At 45.1% G+C, this 20727-nt stretch overlaps 1 protein-coding gene across 6 annotated transcripts; it reads right to left on the bottom strand.

Annotated features, from left to right (window-relative positions):
* Positions 1-754: 754 nt before the first annotated feature.
* Positions 755-20428, bottom strand: LOC121850542 (N-acetyllactosaminide beta-1,3-N-acetylglucosaminyltransferase 3-like). 6 transcript variants are annotated; one of them, XM_042342797.1, is made up of 2 exons: positions 20172-20428; positions 755-2396 (listed from the first exon to the last, which is right to left on the bottom strand). In XM_042342797.1, the coding sequence occupies exon 2, from the start codon at positions 2387-2389 to the stop codon at positions 1256-1258; it is 1134 nt and encodes a 377-aa protein (XP_042198731.1). In that variant the 5' UTR covers positions 2390-2396; positions 20172-20428; the 3' UTR covers positions 755-1255. The 6 variants fall into 6 exon arrangements, with proteins under 6 accessions (XP_042198731.1, XP_042198733.1, XP_042198732.1 ...); XM_042342799.1 differs by lacking the exon at positions 20172-20428 and adding an exon at positions 18050-18227; XM_042342798.1 differs by lacking the exon at positions 20172-20428 and adding an exon at positions 8243-8538.
* Between the last annotated feature and the right edge of the window lie 299 nt (positions 20429-20727).

Here is a 20727-nt window from a genome sequence, read left to right as displayed (position 1 = left end):
TAATTGGATAAACAAAAAGGTATAAAGTTGAAAGATTGTTGACATAAAGCAGCAGAATCAGCAGGGAACCAGGCACACAGGGGCGGAGGGCCAAAGCTCGCTGACTGCTCCAGGACTGGGTAGTGTATGTTGCACGTATTCTTGCTGTGCTTACATTTGAATCAACTGAGTTAGCCACAAAACTTTATTGTCTGGTCTTTTGACTCGAACAATGGGAGTTGAGATCCCAACAGTATGCAGATGACAACTGTCCCATCACAGTAAATACACCAAGGGGAGTCTCACATGAAATAATAATTTGGTCACTCAATCCTCGACTGTTTGTGGGACCCTGTTGTGCGCAATTGGCTGCCGCGTTTCCCCACAAAATTCCCAGTCAATCCACTTTACAGAATATTCTGTGAAGCGCTTTGAGACATCTCGAAGATGTGATAAGGCTCTATATCAAATGTAAGGATTATTATACATTATTACTGAGCAGCAGCAGAGTAGAGGTATGCTGTGCTTTTCAGAGCCATCCACAGACATGAAAAGTGGTATATCAAATGCAAGGATTATTATTATTATGATTATCTAGTGGCGACCATGTATTAAAACCACAGCAGTTCAGGTACTTCTAGTTCGACTGGATGTTGATGGCTCTCTCTTCATTCCAGACTGAAGGAAATTTCCACTAGAAGCTGTCTAGCCATTGCTGAGTGTGCACTGGGATAATGCCCACCTCCCCCTTCTTTATGAAAAATAATCAAGTGGCTTTAAGTTTTCATGATATACTGTATATTTTTTTAAAAAGCAGGGCAATAAGCAATATTTGCTCTCATGTTCCCCAAGTTGTATCATTCGCAGGAGAATGGTGTCTAGAATTAATATACCAACATCCCCTGTATCTCTCTCCCCACCGTATCTCCCCCCAATCCCCTCCCACACACCCCAGCCACGACAGCCCACCCCCTCCCAAAGTCTCACTACTGTACAGATGTAAGACCATTCACAGAGTAAACCTCAGAGATAGAGTCTCAACGAGACTGACAATTAAATGGCAATGTGACAAATCAAGTCAGTACATTGTGGAGGCGAGGAATTCGCAACTATCCCAGTGCAAAACTCACAACTCCCAGTCAATCACTGGTAGAAAAACTCCAACCAATCTCGAGAGGCACCAACGTTCCTTTGAAGCCTCAGGTCCACGGCCGTTAAGGTTGGTTTCTCTGTGTTTAGGAGGTGGAACCGACTTGTTGAGATGGCAGCAGGTCCGCTACGTTGGGGTGTCCTGCGATAGGCTACACTTCAGGTTGGGGTCATGAACTGCTTTCCACATGAGCAACAACTCGTAAGGGCAGAAGCGGTGGACGAGCAGGAGCTCGCGGTAAAAGCAGGGATCAAAGGATATGCGATTCGAAGATGGATCTCTGACACCAGCCGTCCTGAAGCCCATGTGCGACTTCGGGCTCAGTCCAGCCTTTTCCAGGCACATCCCAAAGAACACGTCATCGATGGGATACAGCTCCAGAGTCTGGGAAGCTTTGTAGATGGCTTTGGAGGTGAAGTACGACATGAGTATGCCCCCTCCCGCAACATAAGATGGGTAGGATTTTGAGGTGGTCACTATCTCGGGGATGAAATACTTGCTCCATTTCTCACGTATAGGCCCGCCGCCATAAATGAGGTATCCCACATACAGATGCTTCTGGCCCGACCCAGAGGACAACAGGAACTCCACCATGTTGTCAGTGTTAGCAAAGACGTCATCATCACCGTTGAAGATAAACTGGGCGGATGGGCAGTAATCATCCATCCATTGGAGGAACAGATACTGTTTGAGGGTTAGATTGAAGAAGGAGTCCAGGAAATCCCACTGCAGGATGTCCTGGTGCTCCTTGTTTTCTATTTCCAACAGTTGGTTCGCTTTACCCCGTTCCTGCAGGTTTGGGGTCTGGGCCACGATGAAGATCCTTCGGATTCTTACCCCTTGTATCTCCCGCTCCTTGCCCCACGTCTTCCTCACCATCTCCCTCTGATTATAGTTGAACAGGTTGGATTTTACCACCAGCAACAAGAAGACTTCCTCCCTACATTTGTCAGGAAGGTTGCGGAGCAGTTCAAATGCCCGGCAATGCCTGTATTTCAGATAGTCCTGGATGTGGGCTAGCTGCTCAGAGAAGCCGGGAAGCTGGAGAACGGAGGCATTTACTTTGCAGACGGATCCCGTTTTTGTTATCTTGGCTTTGGTCACGGTAGACTTTGGGAGGAGTACACGCCTGAGGGCAGCCTTTTGAACGTGGCTGTGTGTGGCTGATTCCTTTGGACTGCACAGTAGAAAGAGTATACCAAAAGACCCGACCATCATGAGCAGAATCATTTCAAAGAGTGTCTTGTACAATTTCTTCATTCTTCACCTGAGGAGAATTAAAGGACCACAGTAAACACTTTTTCTTTCTTTCTTTCTTTCTTTCTTTCTTTCTTTCTTTCTTTCTTTCTTTCTTTCTTTCTTTCTTTCTTTCTTTCTTTCTTACTACTTTTCTTTCTACCTTTCTACCTTTCTTTCTTTCTTTCTACCTTTCTTTCTTTCTTTCTTTCTTTCTACCTTTCTTTCTTTCTACCTTTCTTTCTTATTCTACTTTTCTTTCTACCTTTCTTTCTTTCTTTCTTTCTTTCTACCTTTCTACCTTTCTTTCTACCTTTCTACCTTTCTACCTTTCTACCTTTCTTTCTTTCTTTCTTTCTTTCTTTCTTTCTTTCTTTCTTTCTTTCTTTCTTTCTTTCTTTTTCTCTCTCATTCTACCTTTCTTTCTACCTTTCTTTCTACCTTTCTTTCCTTATATAACATGCTTACTTACTTCAAGAGGTGTGCCAAATTCAGAGAATGAGACTAAATGACAGGAATTTAACCCAAAGTGTTATGTTAAGCAACATGATTAGTCCAACCTCCTCTGACCTCCTGTAAAACCTGTTCAGCAAGTGTCTCCTGTTAGTTTGGAAGCTACAAGGAGGGTCAGTCCCAAAAGTTTACAATAATAAAAATAATAATAATAATAATTTGGTCACTCAATCCACAACTGTTTGTGGAACACTGCTGTACTAATTGGCTGCCGCGTTTCGTCCACAAATATATAGTCAATTCACTTTACAGTATATTCTGTGAAGCGCTTTGAGACATTTAGAAGACATGAAAAGCGCTATATCAAATGCAAGGATTATTATTATATCACTTGTCTAATGCAACCAACAGGGGTGGGGTTATTTGTCTCCAGGTTGTGGAGGAACCCCAAACGTTCTTGGTCCCCAGGTCTCCAAGAAATCTTAATATGGTTTGGGGTTCTGTCTAACCATTCAAGTGGATGGCACTATTAGGAAAGAGAAGAGAGTTTCTACCGAGGTGTCCAAGCCTAGAATCTGCCAGTAAAATTTGTCACTGTTTGACCAATTGCTGTGTGCAAATTGGATGCCTACTCCTCCCTACTTGTAGGCAATGTATCAAATGAAAGGACTATTATCATTATTATTACTTATTAACAATAATAATCCTTGCATTTGATATAGCTCCTTATCACTTCTTCAGGACGTGTCAAAGCGCTTCACAGAATATACTGTAAAGTGAATTGACTGTATATTTTTGGGGCAAAACCCGGAGGCCAATTGCGCACAGCAGTGTCCCACAGACAGTCATCGTTCGTGTGACCACATTTTTGCTTTGAAGTGATTAGTACCCCCGGAAAGCTATCTGCCAATCGACTAACAACCGGGTTCCTACTTACGTCTAGGTCAACAGAGGCGTGTGGAGTTAGGAACCTTGCCTAAGGTTCTTGCCCGGAAATTGAAACCAATGTCCTCTAGGTTAAGGCAAAATATGCCAAACCATTTCAGCATTTTCCACAGTTCTTTGGTGACATTTTTTCCAACCACACTTGGAAATAGCCTCCAACATTCACGCAAGTCACAAGCATGATATTACCCACTCTGATGTATATCAGCTCCAGGGAGGAGTGCAAAGTGCTGTATTTTAAATTTTCTTCCACATTTCAAGGACCAGCTTGCGAGGGGAAGAAAGTGCTTTTCAACTTCCCTCTTCTCCTTCCTGTTCTCAAAGGTTATTTTCTGAGCTAGCCTGTATCTCCTCTCTCTGTGAGCAGAGATAGTGCTGATTTGTTGTTATGTGTGATAGTTCTTCACTGCAGAAAAGTACAGTTCCACGTGTATGCAGATGACACCCAATTCTATTTTTCCACCTCTCTTTGCGACCCCCAGTCCCCTGATGTTCTGCCTGTCAGATCTCAGGGGCTGGATGAGCGCAAACTTCCTTCAGCTGAACGTTGACAAGACGGAAGCCATACTCTTTGGCTCTCGTCAATGTCTAAAATCTCACGGCTCTCACCTCCTCCACCTACCCGACCTCCCGCTAAAACTCTCTGAACCCGTATGCCACCTAGGCAGCAGTTTCGACCCCCAATTATCCTTCCTCCCCCACATCCAGTCTCTCACCAGCACTGCCTTCTACCACCTCTGACACATCGCCCGTCTCCGCCAATATCTCTCCCAAAAAGCCGCTTTGGTAATCTTCCTCCCCCTCCCCCGGCTCGGTCCCGGAATCCGTTATCGTAAAGCGCTCTGAGACGCTGTCTGGCGTGGAGGACGCTATATAAATCCAAGTTGTTGTTGTTGCTCAGCTTGTAAGACATCCAACAATGATTCTCTAGTGTCTAGATCTGCTGTAGTCAGCCCGGATGAGTCATAAAATGGCCTGTCAATCATCACCGTGTTCTAGATGACTGCGTGTGTCAAATAAATGTTTCCAGTAGCTATCAATCAAGAACAATCAAGAACCAAAGTTGTCCCACCACTGTTCCAGATCATGTCCTGGGGTGAATATTTTCACCTACTTCTTTCTAGAACACTTTCACTTACGTTTTTTCCCCCGGAGATGTTCCGAATTCAGATCAATAAATAAACTGACCGGTATTTAACCGCCCACCCACAAAGCAATTGTTATATTGCATGAAGTGTCTCAATCTGCTGTGATCCATTGGAGTGTTGATTGAGTGGTTTAGCAAGATAAATTATCTGTTAAAAAGGGGCATTCGTTATGAACCTTTCAGGTATTGGAAGTTTTTGTTTGGAGGCAGTGCTTGCTCCCCATGGTAAGCTTTGGGTGTTTAGCTGGTTAAGACTCCAGCAATATCCTCAATGCACATCAATGCACAAACTCATCACAGAATACTTTTCATCCAGGAATAACGTGCTTACTCTATTCTTAACGCAGTTAAATGGTTTAGAGGAGGAGAAATGTGGCAGAATGTTTTAAGTGAGCAAACAGGTTTTGCAAAACCATCCAAGCTAGTTTTATAATAATCCTATATAGTAATAATCCTTTCATTTGATGTAGCACCTTCTCACGTCTTCGAGACGTCTCAAAGTGCTTCACAGAATAAACTGTAAAGTGAATTGACCGTGTATTTTGTGGGCAAAACGCGGCAGCTGATTGTGCACAGTGACGTCCCACAAACAGTCGTGGATTGAGTGACCAATTTATTATTTTTTTAAAGGGATTATTACCCCTGGAGAAATGATCCATCAATCGACTAACAACCGGGTTCCTACTTACTGCTAGGTAAACAGAGGCGTGCGTTGTAAGGAAACTTGCCTAAGGTTTCACCCTACCAAGAATCAAACCCTTGTCCTCTCGCTTACCAAGCAAGTGTTCTAACCAGTTTCAATATTTTCAATATTATTTAGTGACATTTTTTTGACCACATCCTGTTTGCGTTTTACCAAAACCGTCATTCATGTTTCTCAATCACATTAATTAAAACCCCACACTAATGTGGATCAATGGCAATGAGGAGAAAAGTGGGGAGGGGGAGGGTGTGTAGGGGGGAGTGGGGAGAAGGAGGCAGGGGAAGAGCAAACAAAATTAATAATTGTCACAATGCAAAGCCCTGAACTATTGTATTATGAGTCATCGTTTTCTGTGAGTTGGCAAGCACTCTGGGGTGCTGTTATTGTTAAGGCTTCCAGTTGCTAGTTGACTAGCAGATCGCTTTTCCAGGTGTAATAATCCCTTCGAAAAAATAATAATAATTTGGTCACTCAATCCACGACTGTTTGTGGGACACTGCTATGCTAAGGGTTATTATTATTAACTCCTGCATGAGATGCTAGAAAATATCTTCTCAGTTTGTAAGCCACCTGGCAATATTTATCTAGATTAATCCCTGAGATATTATCTTCGGTGAAGTGCCACTTGTAGTTATTAGTTCTAGTGAAAGGTTAATNAAAAACTGGTTTATAATCTTTAGATTAATGGCAGCCCTGGACGCTAGACCCCAGCGGAAGAATACAATGCAAAGCATTATAGTCTTAAATTAAAGCTAAACCTGGTACAATTGAGATAAGAGATCATTTGCTTACATTGCTGTGAGATTGTGGAATTCTCTGATACACAAAGCCACATAGACAATTGTGTTATTTGAAAAGGGGACAGAGAATTGCAAATTGTTTTTTTGGTCAGCAGGGTGTCTGCCGATGATCCAGGCTGTCTGTGCGAAGTGTCAAATCCAAAGAGATAGGACCGAAAAATAATAGAAACAGAGAAAGAACATAAGAACATTAGGAGCAGGAATACTCAACCTCTGCTCATACATCAACCACCTCATCCCAGGAACCAACCTAGTGAACCTACATTGCACCCCCTCTAAAGCGAGTTTATCCTTTCTTACAAAAAGTAGAGGGAACCAAGAAGCCAATGTTAGTGAGCAACTTAGGAAAATTAACATCAGTAAAGAATTAGTACTAGAGAAACTGTTGAGATTAAAAAATGACAAATCCCCTGGACCTGATGGCCTGCGTCTTCAGGTTTTAAAAGAGGTGGTTGTAGAGATAGCAGATGCTTTGTTTTTGATCTTGCAAAATTGATCTTGGATTCTGGAATGGTTCCCATTGATTGGAAGGTCGCAAACGTAACACCACTATTTAGGAAGGGTGGGAGAGAGAAGATGGCGAATTATAGACCAGTCAGTCTGACATCGGTGGTAGGGAAAATTCTAGAATCCTTAATTAGGGACATTGTAGTGGGATACTTAGGACCATAATATGATTAGGCAGAGTCAACATGGCTTTACAAAAGGGAAGTCATGCTTAACAAATCCTTTAGAGTTTTTTGAGGATGTAACTAGCAGATTAGATAGGGGGGGAAACCAGTAGGTGTACTATATTTAGATTTTCAGAAGGCATTCGACAAGGTGCCACATAAAAGGCTGCTACACAAGATTAGGGCACATGGAACTAAAGGCAATGTATTAGCATGGATCGAAGAGTGGCTAACGGGAAGAAAACAGAGAGTAGGGATAAACGGGTCCTTCTCAGATTGGTGGGATGTGACGAGTGGAGTGCCACAAGGATCAGTGCTTGGGCCTCAAATATTTACAATCTATATCAATCTAGAAAAGGACATAGAACTTAAAATATCTAAATTTGCAGATGATACTAAGCTAGGTGGGAGAGTAAGCTTTGAGGATGACAATATTCCAGGTGCGATCTCACCAAGGCTCTATACAATTGCAGCAAAACTTTGCTACTCGTGTACTCTAACTCCTTTTCAATAAGTGCTGACATGCTATTAGCCTTTCTAATTGCTTGCTGTACCTGCATTCTAACTTTCTGTGATTGGTGTACAAGGACACCTAAATCCCTCTGAATACTGACACGACCTAACCTTTCCCCATCGAGAAAATAATCTGCTTTTATATTTTTTCTACCAAACTTCACACAGAAACAGATAAATCCAGATAGAAGAGAGAGAGAGAGATGTATAGACAGAGACAAGGCAAGAGAGAGATAAGATATATACACACAGAGAAAGTCAGACCAGCAACTTGCATTTATATAGTGCCCCTCAGGGAGGATAGAATCCCAGAGCTTCTCTTTCTGCTGTCTGTTCACCGAGCAGACAAACAGGTAGATAGAGATAGGGTGACTGAGAGAGAGTCAGCGAAAGACATCAGAAAAGAATGAACGACGGAGACAGCAACACTGAGTGGAGTAAGAAAACAGACCACCAATAAGTTTTTACAAAATGGCAATCAAGCTACACCCAGAGCAGAAACATAAAATGATAATGGGAAGGACTCTTAATACACAGATTCTGATTATTATTACATTATCATTGCCGGACTCCGGTTGCCTGCAACAAGTCGTTTAGAAAAATTAGAAATTTGCGGCCAAGGTCGATTAAGGAAAGAGAACATACCCGGTGCCAAGTGTAGGTAATTATGCGATTACCTTTCAGTATCAGAAAACTGGAAAGCTCTCTCTGAGAACTGGATAATGGGACGCAACGAGCGCTCCACTCCGCAGTTGGCTTGTCGACAGAAACAGTCAATTTGCTGGCACCGGCACGATAAACCTTAAACTCTAGCTGATTGAAAGCGGCTGAAAACAATCGCTAGCCACAAGGATTGTAATCTGTCGGATCTCGTAGCCTCCACTTTAACTCGCAACCAGCATACCTGTGAGGCAAATCTGCAGAAAGCAGCAGAGGTAGCTGTTGCGTTAACCCTTTCTGTTCAGGAGCAGGAAGCTCAAAATAATTTTTAAGCCATAAGGATACTTGCACATTTGTTAAACGTGTTGTTGTTTTTTTGTTCTCTCGCCAGTGAGGCTCAGAATTCCAGCCTGTGGGAGCGGATTGTCAACATCGACGACAACTTGCATTCGTACATCTCCCCGTTCGCGTGGGATAACGTTTCGGAGCGCTGGGCAGTGGTCGGGTCAGACGACAAGAAGAGGGAGAATCGGGAAGACGACCGGATGCAGTCGAAGAGGCAGGTTTTTAGTGGGATTTGAAGATGGCGAATTCGACTTTTAAAAAAAATTGCCTCCTTCAAGATCCTCCTCTTCGCCTGAGCCTCCTATTCCCTCCTGATCACAAACCCCAATTCAGGTCCAAATCGCTGACGCTCCAGCCTGGGATGTCCTTCTGACGTGAAAGCCGCTATACAAATGCAATTTGTTGTTGTTGGTTTTGTTGTGGGTGGACCTCGGTCTTCTTTCCGCTTCCTTAAAGCCCAGGCGCGTTCCGATAAGCGCACCTGGTTTAAATCAAATCTAACTGTCCACCGGCAGATTTGGCTGGACCATGTCAAATCCTACCACTCCGCTCTCACCTCCACTAAATCGTCGTTCTACTCCTAGACAATCTTGGAGGCTAAGGACAACCCCAGGCTCCTCTTCACCACCACGAACCGACTCCTCCACCCACCCTCTCACGCCTCACCTCAAATGACAACTGCGAGACGATACTAGACTTCCTCGAATCCAAAGTCAAGGGAATCTGCTCAGCTGCCTCTGGCACTGCAACTGTTACCCCTTCCCCATCTCCCCCTCCCAGCCCCTACCCACCCCTCCCTTCACACCTTTGAACCTATCTTCCCCTCCGCTCTCACCACCACCATAACCCGTATGAAACCCACCACCTTGCTAAGCCAGACTTCCTGCCGACGTGACAGGTGCTATACAAACGCAAGTTGTTGTTGTTTGTTTCTTTCCCCCGGGAGAAAAACCCCTGAGATAGACCGAGAGCAACAGAGAAAAAATGGGATTCATCCTCAGGTCCTACAAGGTGAGGACGTGACGCAGGTCAGGATTCAGGATTGAGTGACTAGAACTCGTGGTTAAGTAACATGGGGGGGGATCGCATCCCGGAGCGCTTGACAGTGGCGGAGTCTGACCCCGAGCCAGGGGGAGGGGTGAGGTGACCGTAAGCACTACCCCCCACCTCCTCTCCTTAAATTGATGTGATCACACAGTGTACCGGGTAGAGGTGTGTTGCCCTGATGGAGTGGAGGCAAACAGCAGAAGCTACACGGTGTTGTGATAGACACTGCACATGACTACCACTCTGCCACCCTCCATTTCTGTCTCTGTCTCTCTCTCTCTCCCTCTCTCTCACTCACTTTCTCCCAGCGAGGCATGGAGAGGAGTGAGGCAAGAGGGTCTCCTGGCTCCGAGGTGATGTGTCGGAATCGATCCCACCCTCTGCAGCGGTCTCCAGTCTGGTTCCTGAGGCAGGCGGGTCCACAGTATTCCAGGGCGACTCTAGCGCAATCCAGCTCATGACTCATCAATCAACAGATACGATGCTCTCACTGACAAACTATGTTGTTTTACCTACTTAGATTCCAGTTAGCTCAGTTTGCCCAAGCCTTTGTACGAGAAATAATCAATTACATTTTCTAACAATCCTTCCCTTTTGTCTTCCTCCCTTCTTTCTTCTCTCCTTCTGCGCCTCTCCCCTCTCTTTACTCTCTGCTTATTTTCTCTTTCCCCAATTCCTAACATTACCCACTCTCTCTCTCTCTCGTTCTCTCGCTGACCCGCGCCCCTCCCCCCCAAAAAAAGGTTTAATGGTCTGGATAAGATCCCCCTCTATCTCTTCAGTGACTGTGTGCCTGTGGGTCTGTACATAGTGTATCGCAGTCAACACAATGTCCTGGCTGCTCATTTCAATCTGAGTTTCTAGTCAGGACTCTACAAACCCAAACCAGTTGCGTCATTTTCAATTTACAAAAACAAGGGTCCTTGAATAAGTGCAATAGATGATGGTCAATGCTTTATTTTAAGGATGGAACCAGCAGCAGGACAGGGCTCAAGAAACACTTGTGCTCTTAACATTAAGTCACCGCATCGCCTGCTAATTTCACAACTCGTCCCTCCCGGCTCAGACGATCCCTTTGCTCCTCTGGAACTTTCCCCTCCTCTATCACCGCTCCAATCTTTCCCTCAAACTTCTCCTTATCTACTGCTCCCCCTCTCTCTCTCGCCTGCCTCGGAGTTATCTGAACTCCTTCCCCTCTGGGCGTCCTCCTGCAATGATCTATCCTCCTCAGTCAAACTTCTCCACAGCTCCCTCCTCCACTCTCAATTCCCTCGCTCCCCTCTCTTCCTGAACTGTCTCCTACTCACGCAAATCACCCTGGTACACCAGCCACCTCCGCTCCCTTAAAGCCCAGGCACGTGTCAAATCCTACCACTCTGCCCTCGCCTCCCCTAAATCATTGTTCTACTCCAAGGACAACCCCAGGCTCCTCTTCTCCATCACAAACCGACTCCTCCGGCCACTCTCTCACGCCTCACCCATCCTCACCTCAAATGCCAACTGCGAGGCGAAGCTGGACTTACTCGAATCCAAAGTCAAGGGAATCTGCTCAGCTGCCTCTGCCAATGCAACTGCTACCCCCTCCCCATCTCCCCCTCCAACCCCAGCCCCTACCCACCCCTCCCTCCACACCTTTGAACCTATCTTCCCCTCCGCTCTCACCACCACCATAACCCGTATGAAACCCACCACCTTGCTAAGCCAGTCTGGAACCTTGGGGTCTTGTTTGACCCTTAACTATCCTTTCTACCCCACATCTGCGCCATGACCCGATCTGTCTTTCCCCACCTCTGCAACGTCGCCCGACTCCGACATTGTCTCACACCACAGGCTGCTGAAACCCTCATACACGCTTTCATTGCACTGAGGCTCGACTATGCAAACTCCCTGCTTGTCAGCCTTCCCAAATCCTCCCTCCATAGGCTGCAGATCATCCAGAACTCTGCAGTCTGTGTCCTCTCCCGCACCAGGCTCCGCGACCCTATCACCCCCATCCTTGCCCGACTCCACTGGCTTCCCATCACACAGAGAATACAGTTCAAGATCCTGGTCCTCACCTTCAAAGCCCTCCACAGTCTTGCTCGTCCCTACTTCTCCGACCACCTAACACCCTACCACCCTGCTCGCTCCCTCCGCTCAGCGGGCTCCGGCCTGCTTCACGTCCCCCACCTTGCTTGCCCCACTACAACAACAACAACAACAAGATTCCATTTATAAAGCGCCTTTCACGTCAGGAGGACGTCCCAAGGCGCTGCACAGTTGGGTCATGACCCGAGCAGGGGGGAAATGGTCAGGGTGAGGGGAGGGAAGGGAGGGAGCGAGGAGGGGGAAGAGAGTCGAGAGGGGAGCTGAAGGCACGGTCAAAGAGAAAGGTTTTGAGACCGGCCTTGAAGGAGGAAAGGGAGGAAGCGGCGAAGGCACTGGGGGATGGAGTTCCAGAGCCTGGGGGCTGAGAGGCTGAAGGCCCGACCACCGATGGTAGGGCGGTTGGGGCGGGGGACGTGGAGCAGACCGGAGCCAGAGGAACGGAGGGTACGGGCAGGTAGGTAGGGGGATAGTAGGTTGGAGAGGTAGGAGGGAGCAAGGCCGTGAATGGCCTTGTAGGTGAGGATGAGGATCTTGAAATCAATCCTCTGGGGGATGGGGAGCCAGTGGAGGCGAGCGAGGGTGGGAGTGATGTGGTCGCGGTGTCTGGTGCGGGACAGTACACGAGCTGCAGAGTTCTGAATGACCTGCAGTGTGGAGGGAGGTGGCGGGAAGGCCGGCGAGGAGAGAGTTCCCATAGTCCAGCCTTGAGGTGACAAAGGCGTGGACCAGGGTTTCAGCAGCGTGAGGGGTGAGGTAATGCCGTAGTCTGGCGATGTTCCGAAGGTGATGGAAGGCGGTGCCAGTTGTGGTGCGGATGTGAGGGAGAAAGGACAGCTCAGGGTCGAACAAAACCCGAGGTTCCTGACTGGCTTTGAGAGGTGGAGAGTGCAGCCTTGGATGCTGATGGTGTCAGCGCCTGAGGTGCGGAGGCGTTGACGTGAGCCAATCAGGAGGGCCTCGGTTTTTCGCACGTTGAGCTGAAGAAAGTTGTCTCTCGTCCAGGACTCGATGTCGGACAGGCAGCTGTCAGGACATCGGTGGTCGTGGAGTTGAGAGTAGAGGAGGAAAGGTAGAGTTGGGTGTCATCCGCATACATGTGGACGTTAACTCCATGTCTGCGGATGATGTCACCGATGGGGAGCATATAGAGGGTGAAGAGGCGGGCGGGCCTTCTGCCACTCTGAACCCACCCTCTGAAACTCCATTTCGCAGTCCCTCCATCTCACCCCTTCCCTCGCCACCTTCAAGACCCACCTCAAAACCCTCCTCTTCAACCGTGCTTTCGATCTCCCTGCTTCCCCCCATTTCACACCCGAGTGGATCGTTATACAGTTTTACCTAAAAGATTCAACCTCATAATTGTCCCATTGAAAACCTGCAACGAAACACTGTATTTTTCCACCCCTTATCGGCATTCAGGGTCAACTTGGACAGAGGAGAATTTGACTTGGAAAGTTTTGCATGTCTGAACACAGAGAACCTGCTGTCGCCAAGGAACCATGACAAAACAACAGCTGACGTTTTGGTATTAACACAGAGACTGAAGAGAACACTACCCACAACCCTCACACAAACACACACCCCACCCTCCGCAGTATTTCAGCAATAACATTTCCAGTTTCACACCTGCTGCTTTCATATCATGTGGTCACAATGCAAAGCCTGCTGATGCCTTCTAGCCCACATGCCAGCCCACCCACCATCCTTTCGTTCCCCAAAGTGAGTTGACGTTGTGACGGCATCCGGTGAGGTTTGCAGTAGAAGGTTCAAGCCCTGTGTTCGGACTACTTCACAGAGCCTAGGCTGACACTCCAGTGCAATGCTGGGGGAACTTTGCAACCTTCTAAGGTAACGTCCTCCAGAGGAAAAATTAAACCCAGGTCCCGTCTACCTGTTCTTCAGATAGATGCTTAAATGCTGAATGGAGTTTCTCTCCCCGCGTCAATTGGCCATTCTTCATGGCTGTGAGCACAATGGATGCCACTTTGATCTCCAATTCAGTCACTGTACCCTGACTGTAATTATCGCGAAACTCTTTCAGTCAGCTATAATTATTCATATATAATTATTTATGCTATTACAATACAAGCTCGTGTTCTTTCTTTCCCTGTCAAAACACAATTTCTACTCCTCTGTGTAACGTGCCAGTCCATGTAATAATAATAATTTGGTCACCTTCAAAGACAGACAGACAGCCTGGCTTATCGGAAACCTTTGGCAATAGAAAGCGATGTGGGAGGGTGTAAGGAGTGTTGAGAATCTTGTGGAGTATGAACACAGACCTGGACTAGTTGGGCTACCTGCCCTATTTCCATTCTGTACAATCTGAACAAATCTGTAGAAGTCCACGTAAAAGAATAGGCGAAGCAGGGAATCTTCCCATTCAGCTCCTGTTAACCCTGCAAGCTAAAGCCCAAAGGGAGGATATCCATGTTTTGTAAACTATCAAATTACCCAAATACTAGGGAGACATATATAAAAAAAAATTGAACGTACCGCAATTCCTGATGCTACAAGTAAAACCGGAGCTTGAAACACACACTGTATTGCCGTCAGTACAACTCTACAGCAAACCGCTTACCTAATCCCGGAAAATATTAGTCGCAGGTTGGCAAGAGCCAAGGCTTTGGGGACCCCAGAGTATACGTTAGGGGGTTGGTGGGGGAAGGGTACGGAACTGCTGGAGTTTAACCAGCTAATACTATGCTGCAGTGATGCATTTTAAACACTGTCTGGTAAACTGCCTGTCAGCCTCGCATCACTCTGACTTATTGGGTTGAAACTATCAGTGTAAGCAACTCCTCTCATTAGCCAATTTTGCACCACCAACAACAACTTGCATTTATAAAGCGCTCCTCAAACATAGTAGTATCCCAGAGCCCTTGATAGTGGCGGAGTATGACACCGAGCCGGGGAGAGGGGGGCGTGATGTTAGGCAATTCTCGGGCGGGGCAAAACTTTAGGCAACTTTCCTTACTCCACAGGTGCCTGTTTACCTAACAGTCACTTGCATCCCAGTTGTTGGTCGATAGCAGATCGCTTTTCCGGGGAGTAACAATCACTCAAAAAAAAATCCACTTCCCTGAACGAATAAGGAAATAGAGATTAAAATAAAACAGAAAAAAGAGGCTTATGATAAATGTGAGGTCCAAAATACAGATGATTATCAAATAGAATATAGAAAGCACAGAGGAAAACTGAGAAGGAAATAACAGGGGCAAAGAGATTGTATGAGAAAAGATTAGCGGGTAACACGAAAGGGAGCCTTGAGGTACTTTATAAGCATATAAAGAATAAAAGGTTAGTCAAAGGTAGGGTGGATCCAATTAGGGACCAAAGAGGAAATCTTCTTGTGGAGGCAGAGGCCATGGCTGATGTACTGAATGAATACTTTGCATCTGTCTTCACAAAAGAAGAGAATGCAGCCAATGCCACAGTATGGGAGGAGAGGGGAGAGAAATTGAATAAGATAATAATAAACCGAGAGGAGGTACTAAAAAGGTTGTCGGTGCTCAAGGTAAAGTCACCCGGTCCGGACGGGATGCATCCTAGGTTACTGAGGGAAGCAAGGGTGGAAATAGCAGAGGCTCTGGTCACAATCTTTCAATCCTCCTTGGACACCGGGGTGGTGCCAGAGGACTGGAGGGTTGCAAATGTTCCTCCACTGTATAAAAAGGGGCAGAAGGATAAACCCGGGAGCTACAGGCCAGTCAGCCTAACCCCAGTAGCGGGGAAACTTCTAGAGACTATAATCCGGGACAAAATTAATTGTCACTTAGAAAAATATGGGTTAATAAAGGACAGCCAACATGGATTTGTTAAAGGCAAATCATGTCTAACAAACCTGATAAGAGATTTTTGATGAAGTAACGGAAAGGGTGAATGAAGGCAGTGCAGTTGATGTAGTTTATATGGATTTTCAAAAGGGTTTGATAAAGTGCCACATAATAGACTTATAAGCAAAATAGAAGCCCACGGTATTAAAGCGAAAGTGGCAGCATGGATACAGGAGACAAAAATGGCTGGGAGACAAAAAGCAGAGAGTGGTGGTGAACAGTTGTTTTTCTGACTGGAGGGAAGTGCAGTGGTGTCCCCCAGGGGTCAGTATTGGGATCACCTCTGTTTATGATCTATATAAATGACCTGGACTTTGGTATAGGGAGTACAACTTCCAAGTTTGCAGATGTTACTAAACCAGGAAAAATAGCAAACAATGAGGAGGATAGTAGCAGATTGCAAATCGATATAGTCTGACTGGTAAAAAGGGCAGACACGTGGCAGATGAAGTTTAATGTGGAGAAATACAAAGTGATGTATTTTGGGAGGAAGAATGAGGAGAGGCAATATATAAGCTGACGGCAGAATCTTAAAGGGGGCGAAGGAACAGAGAGACCTGGGGGCTCATATAAGTAAATCTTTGAAGGTGGAGAGACAGGTAGATAAAGCTGTTAAAAAAAGCATAAGGGATACTAGGCTTTATAAATAGGAGCGGAGAATACAAAAATCAGGAAGTTACTATGAACCTTTTAGGAAACACTGGTTAGGCCTCAGCTGGAGACTGCTCAGTTCTGGGCACCACACTTTAGGAAGGATGTCAAGGCATTGGAGAGGGTGCAAATGAGATTTACCAGGAATGAGGGACTTCATTTATCAGGAGAGGCGAGCAAAGCTAGGATTATTCTCCTTGGAGCAGAGATGGCTAAGAGGAGACTTAATAGAAGTTTTCAAAATTATGAAGGGATTCGATAGGGTGAACAAGGAGAAATTATTTCCACTGGCGGGTGGGTCGGTAACCCGAGGAAACCGATTTAAAACAGTTGTTAAAAGAAACAGAGGGAAGGTGAGGAGAAAATGCTTTCACACAGCGAGTTGTTGGGATCTGGAATGCATTGCTTGAAAGGCTGGTGGACACCAATTGGATAACAACTTTTAGGAAAGAAGTAGATAATTATTTGGGGAGGACGAGTTTGCAGGGCTATGGGGAGAGTGCGGGGAATGGGATTGATTTGTATAGCTCTTTTTAAAGAGCCAGCACAGACACGGTGGGCCGAATGGCCTCCTTCTGAGCTGTATAATTCTATGATTCTATGAATTTGGTCACTCAATCCGCGACTGTTTGTGGGACACTGCTGTGCGCAATTGGCTGCCGTGTTTCGCCCACAAATACGCTGTCAATTCACTTTACGGTATATTCTGTGAAGCCCTTTGAGACGTCTAGAAGATGTGACAAGCAGTATATCAAATTCAAGGAGTATTATTATTAGTAGTATTATTAGTTATAGCACTCTGTTTAACTAACCTGGTCTCATCATTTTCACTTGGAGGAACTCTTAATGATCAAGATTGGGGCTAGTTTATCCTGTAGCCTACAAGTTACATTTTCATAAAATCGATGGCCTTTTAAGTAGGGTGACCATTTATCCCCCATTTGTGGGGACAGTCCCCAGATGAGGTATTGCGTGTTCTTGGGGCCAAATTTGCCTTAGAATACATTACATTAGAATATGCAGCACACAAACAGGCCGTTCGGCCCAACTGGTCTATGCCGGTGTTTGTGCTCCACATGAGCCTCCTCCTGCCTTTCCTCATTAAGCCTTCAAGCATAACCTTCTATTCCTTTCTCCCTCATGTACCTCTCTAGCTTCCCCTTAAATACATCTATGCTATTTGCCTCAACAATCCTTGTGGTGGCATGTTCAACATTCCCACTACTCTCTGTGTGAGGAAATTTCTTCTAACTTCCCTATTTGATATATTACATTTTTCACATCCTCCCTTCATATTTCCTCCCTTCATGTCCTCCCGATGTGAAAGGCACTATACAAATGTAATCTTGTTGTTGTGGTTGTTAATTACTGACTATTTTATATTGACGTCCCTTGGTTTTGGTCTCCCGCACAAGTGGAAACATCTTCCCTATTTCTACCCTATCAAAATGCTTCATCATTTTAAAGATATCTTATTAGGTCACTCCTTAACTGCCTCTTTCCTACATTGCATTGAGTTCAGCAACAAACTGAGCAAAGAGTAATACAATTCAAAATTAGATAAACTCACCAGAGAAACACAGCCATTAATCCAATACACTTCTCCTGTAACTGTCATTATTCAGGAACTAAGTTAAGGAACTTGTACAGCATGGAAACAGGGCAATTGACCTAACAAGTCCAAGTCTACTACACAAGAGTCTCCTCACACCTTACTCTCTCCCACAGCTTTCTATTCCCTAAGATTCTGATGATGCAAAGGATTCACTCAATTCGTAGTAATTCCTTTCCCAGACACTTCACAGCCTAAGGAGACTCTGCTTACCTCCTGCTCAAGTGTAGTCAATTAAACACTAAAGAGCACAGCAGTTTGCAAGGGTGTGCAAGCTTTCACTTCACAGTTGAAGCACACAGATGTCTTCTGGCCCACAAAACCGAAACGCTTAATGTATGATGCTTTAAATCTTATCTTCTGTACACAGAGGCTGCATGATGGGAAGTGACTGCCTAGATGTGGATGGTGGAAATCTGATTTGGACACCGTGTAAAAATAAGGAAGTGTGCATTTGCACAAACCAAACAGCGTGCCGTTGAAAACATCATTTCTGCGGCGACATCCTGTTTTTAAACGCAATCAAATCAATTTCTAGGTGGGAGAGAAACCTCAGCGGTCACACCCACCGAAAGTGAGGGCTCAGTTCTGAGACTAGAGTAATTAACAGCAGCTAATACCCAGTAGTTATATACTAACATAATATTCTCACCACAGTAAACCTCACATAAGTCATATTAGTTAGGACCGTACATTTAATATGACATATGCTAAGTAGGGATTTGATCAAATTATATAGAATATAAAGCCTTGAATGGGACTTGGGCGATTATAATAACAATAATAATAATAAATCTTGCATTAGATATAGCGCTTTTCACCTCTTCTAGACGTCTCAAAGCGCTCCACAGAATATACTGTAAAGTGAATTGATTGTATATTTGTATTATATTATATTATGTTGTATTATAGGGCTATATTCTCTAGAGTACAGAACAATTAGGGGAGATCTTATTGAAACATATAAGATTCTTAAAGGGCTGGTAAAGTAGACACTGAGGGTCTGTTTCCCCTGGAAGGAGAATCAGGGGTCACAATCTTAAAATTAAGGGTCAGCCTTTTAGAACAGAGTTGAGGAAACATTTCTTCACTCAGAGGGTAGTGAATTTATGGAATTCACTCCCCAGAAGGCTGTAGCTGCTCAGACCTTGAACATCCTCAAGGCTGAGACTGATAGATTTTTAAAAAACAGAGGGATTAGGGGATATGGGGATAGGGCAGGTAATTAGAGTTATGTCTGAAGATCAGGCATGATCTTATCGAATGGTGGGGCAGGGCTCGAGGGGCCGAATGGCCTACTCCTGCTCCTAATTCTTATGTTCTTATTTATGTTCTATATATTATATTATGTATTGTATTATACGATTTATAGAGATATATACATATTTATTTATGTATAAATTATATTTATACAGATCAGACTTATGAGAGTTTTACTGTATATCAAGAAAACAGGCAACAGCATACCAGTATATACATAACCACATGAATGAGATAGAAAGATGGGAATCTGAGAATGGGAAAGGCTGTAGATTGCAATCACATATAATAATAATAATAATAATAATAATCCTTGCATTTGATATAGCGCTTTTCACGTCGGGAGGACGTCCCAAAGCGCTTCACAGAATATACTGTAAAGTGAATTGACTGTATATTTGTGGGCGAACGCGGCAGCCAATTGCGCACAGCAATGTCCCACAAACAGTCGTATATTATATATTAAAAGCCAAAGTTTTGTATCGTCTTAGCCACACCAGGAACTGAACCTGTGAGCGTACAGTCTGCAAGCTCCAACTCTGTACCACACAGTGAGGCCAGAAGGAATGGATGACTGAGCTAAACAACAACAACTGCTTGCAGTAAGTAGGTGCATTAAGCTGTTAGTCGATTGGCGGATCAATCCACGACTGTTTGTGGGATACTGCGGTGCGCAATTGGCTCTCAAAATGTTTCGCAGGATATACTGTAAAGCGAATTGGCTGTGTATTTTGTGGGCAAAATGCGGCAGCCAATTACGCATAGCAATGTCCCACAAACAGGTGTGGATTTTTATTGGATTATTACACCCAGAAAGTGATCCGCCAGTCAAATAACAACAGGTTCCTACTTATTGCTAGGTAAACAGGCGTGTGGCGTAAGGAAACTTGCTTAAGGTTTTGCTCTGCCAGGGAATCGAACCCGGGTCCACTCGTTTGCGAGGCGAGAGCGCTAACCACTACTCTAAGGGCTTCCACAAGTGAAGAACCCCCAGAGGAAGAAGCAAGGGCTGGAGAAGGCAAGAAAGATTAGAATAGGAGGGAGGGAGACTAGAGGTGAGAAATCGATTGCCTACCGAATGTGAAGCTTTGTCCTGTACTCTCTGCTACTCTGCCCGTCGAAGGTAAAAGCAGAGAAAATCATCTTGGATGAGGGAGTTGTATTCAAGTCTTGAACAGCGAAAGAGCAAGAGAAAGAGAGAGAAAAAGCAGAGCTTCTCAGAAGCAGCTTTACCAATGATCCATGTTAGTCTCCCTACAGCTGGAAAAAGATGAGAGAAAATGACTCATAAAATAAAACAAAGAGTGTTTCTTTGAAATTGTAAATTACCCTCTGGGCCCCAAATAATCTACAGAAAACACACAGCAGTTGACGACTGGACCAGATCCCAGATACTGGTACCTTTTTTTACTTGTTACGTCAGAAGGAAATGGAACAGTTTGCTTTTAGATCAAACCTCTCCTCTCACAAAGGAAACACAGGAAACGTTGAGGAGGGAGATAGAAGAGAGAACTTGGGTCAGAATGTTGTCGGTTCAAGCTCCACTTCGAAACTTTGAATTCACAATCTGGGCTGACACTCCAATGCAGTGCTGGGGGTCTATTGCATTGTCGGAGGTGCCATTCTTAACG

This window comes from Callorhinchus milii, unplaced genomic scaffold, assembly GCF_018977255.1.
Source record: "Callorhinchus milii isolate IMCB2004 unplaced genomic scaffold, IMCB_Cmil_1.0 Scaffold21, whole genome shotgun sequence".
NCBI lineage: Eukaryota > Metazoa > Chordata > Chondrichthyes > Chimaeriformes > Callorhinchidae > Callorhinchus > Callorhinchus milii.
Note: the sequence above shows the minus strand (reverse complement) of the source record. Positions and strands in the feature narration are given on the sequence as shown.

Excerpts from the sequence above, each read along its gene's own strand:
- LOC121850542 (XM_042342797.1), bottom strand. The coding sequence starts at position 2,389 with ATGAAGAAATTGTACAAGACACTCTTTGAAATGATTCTGCTCATGATG.